Source organism: Octopus bimaculoides, chromosome 21, assembly GCF_046866305.1.
Source record: "Octopus bimaculoides isolate indiv1 chromosome 21, ASM4686630v1, whole genome shotgun sequence".
NCBI classification, from domain to species: Eukaryota; Metazoa; Mollusca; class Cephalopoda; order Octopoda; family Octopodidae; genus Octopus; species Octopus bimaculoides.
In genome coordinates, this window is record NC_142948.1 from 39,277,014 (window position 1) to 39,280,297 (window position 3,284).

At 34.5% G+C, this 3,284-nt stretch overlaps 1 protein-coding gene across 1 annotated transcript in view; it reads left to right on the top strand.

The window, feature by feature from the left end:
- LOC106867295 (complement factor H) overlaps positions 1–2,895 on the top strand; it is a 45,031-nt gene extending 42,136 nt beyond the window's left edge. The window contains exon 22 of the mRNA XM_089338943.1: positions 2,516–2,895. Within this exon, the coding sequence (XP_089195069.1) occupies positions 2,516–2,847 (332 nt within the window). The 3' untranslated portion in view covers positions 2,848–2,895. The remainder of the gene's footprint in view (positions 1–2,515) is intronic.
- The last annotated feature ends 389 nt before the right edge of the window (positions 2,896–3,284 follow it).

The window sequence follows — 3,284 nt, forward strand, 5'->3', positions numbered from 1 at the left end:
TGCAGCCGTGCTGGGGCACCACTGTTGACTTTGCTACACTTTCACTAAACCTTCTCTTATTATGTGACATTTGGTGAATGATGACCTGTTGAGTCCAGTAAAACCAATATCGTAGCTGTGGCCAGTGCCTCTGACTGACTCCTGTGTCAGCAGCAAGCAAAAAGCATCAACTGAACATGGCCGATGCCAGTACCCACTGACTGCCCCTCATGCTGGTTGCATGCAAAAAGCACTATCCAAATGTGATCGATACCAGGCCTGCTGGTGGCATGTAAAAAGTACCCACTACACTCTTGGAGTGGTTGGCGTTAAGAATGGTATCCAGCTGTAGAAACCTTGCCACATCAGCTTAATAGACTGGGGTTGATTTGTTTCAGTAAAATTCTTCAAGGCAGTAGTCCTGCATGGCTACAGTCAAATGATTGAAACAAATAATATATGTATATATATATATATATATATATATATATATATATATATATATATACATATATTATTTGTATAATATGTATGTATGTATGTATGTATGTATGTATGTATGTATGTATGTATGTATGTATATGACTGTATGTATGTATACATACAGCTATGTGTTTTTACAAATGAATATAGTGTTTGTATATATATGTATATATATACTTGTAAATGCCAGCACATGTAGGTATGTTGTTTTGGCAGTTGCTGTAGTATTTGATATTGTTGTAGCCAACAGTGCTGTCGTTCTTGTTGTTGTTCACAGTGGTGGCATAAATTCACAGAACGTTGTAATAAAAAGAAAAAAAAACAAAATAAAATAAAACAAACAACAACGAAAACTAATAATAATAATAATAATAATAATAATAATAATAATAATATGTAGAAAAACACGAAAACATACCAAATACATTGAATGTAAATATTATCAATGAAAACATTGGGGATTGAATGAAATTCACCCCTTTTGGCCCCTGTGTCCCCTCATTCCCTGTTAGTACACACCCTCGCTCCTTCTCTGACGTCTCCTTTATTTTCAATGGAAGAGGGGAGAATATAAAATGACTGAAAGAAGGATAGAAACTGAGTTTTGTCTTTCACTCTTTTCTCTAGTATTTTGATGTTTCATTGTTCTGATGTATGTGTGTCTGTATGTGTGTGTGTATGTGTGTGTGTGTGTATGTATGTGCATGCGTGCACGTGTGTGTATGTACGTGCATGTATGTGTGTGTGTGCATATGCATATGTATGTATGTGTGTATGTGCATGTAGATAAACTTGCGCTCATGTAGTGGGTATGTATCATGTCACTTTAGTACACAAGTACATGCATGTGTGTGTGTGTGTGTGTGTTTCAATGTGGAAGATGCATCCCAGAAGTTTTGAGACTTTTCCAAGAGAGACATTTATTAATTTCAAACAAGTCCAAAACTCTAATATCTTTCAAAGTAGGACCCCTTGACTTCAATGCACCTGTTGTGCTTCGGTCACTTTTTGAAGGCCCCATGGAAGTCTTTCTAATGTACACGTTTTTAATATAAAACATATAAATTTATAATATGATATCATATCGTATATATTTACCCACTATATGTTAAATCATACTGTACGTTTATATATCGTAATGTATTTTCTTAAATTGTCAAATATTTTTATACAACTTGGAAACTATGCACGTTTATAGATATTTTTAAATAAATATTTTAAACATTCATGATATCTCTGAAGTTTATATCATTGTATATGCCTGTATACTTTATTTTACCTTACCTTTAGGACATTTTAGAGACTTAAAACCATATATTTATGGATTCTAGAATGAATTGAACACACACACACACACACACACACACACACACACACACACGTATATTAAATCTTGCGTTGGATATACGGTATTGTTCCTGTGGTCTTCTACCCTTATGTATCCATTCTTACTATAATTTGAATTCTAGCTCATGCTGAGCACTTCAACTCTAGCCCGTTTTTATGTATTGTTATATATATATATATATATATATATATATATATATATATATATATATATATAATGGCTGTAGGTTTCTCATGAGTTCTCTACAAATGGTTTCCTTTTCCCTGGTTGTTAAAGAGACATTCACGTCTGCCAGGCAGCTTTTGCTCACTGTGCCATACAAACATATCTGGTCTGTTGCGTTTACATCAGGTTCCTGTTTAAATTGGAATGTTGCTCCAGTATTCTTTATCTTCCAAAGTATGGATGCTCTCTGGCTCTGGTGTGTTGATGGCTTTAGCATTTTGTTTCTTCTTCAGAAATGAAATTACACTGGACATTGTAGTTATAAATATACAAAATTTTGGGAGAGTTGTAGATGCAACATCTTTGATGGTAGTAGGCTTGCTGGATGAGATTAAGCCTGGGGGTTAAACCACCGCCATTACCATCGCCATCACCACCTACACCACCACCACCACCACCACCACCACCACCAACAACAACAACAACAATCAATTAATCAATCAATCAATCAATCACCAAGATAATTTCTTTATTTACCAGAATCAGCGCCACCAAGAATCTACATCAACATTACAACAACATGGAGTGATGAGAGAACAAGATATGTAGTTACTGCAAATGGAAGTGTTGTGATCAACGCAGGAGACCGACTGCAACTTGGCTGTTCGCACAACCTGTACGAAACAAAAGACTTAGAATGGGTGCCACCAAATGACAGCATTCCGACACCTGAAAGTATCCCAGAAAGTATTGCTTCCAATGTCACTGGTATCCGTCTGCATATCTCTCATTTCACACCAAATAATGTGGGACAATATATTTGCAGAATAAAAGACTCCTCGCTATTTCATTTTGTAAATATTATTTTGTGAACATAATAAAACCTTTTGATAATATAGCATACAAAAGACAATAACGTACTGCTTTGTAAAATGATTGTTTTAATAATATGGTATAAGATCGTAAAATAATGTTTTGTAAACCATTAAAATCATGTTGTTTACAGAAATACTTTTGTTTATTTTATTCATTAGGGATAAAATCCAAAATTACAGGTAAAAACTCAATTAAAATCAATTTATTAAAAATTAAAATTAAATTAAGTTTCACAGTATAAAATATATATAAATATATAGGATTCCCTAATACTACCTATCTATCTATCTATCTCTCTCTATATATATATAATGCTCGTATATCTGTCTGTCTGTCTGGCTGGCTGCCTGTCTGTCTCTCTCTATCTATCTGTCTGCCTGTCTGTCTGCCTGGCTGTCTCTCTCTATCTATCTGTCTGCCTGTCTGTCTGTCT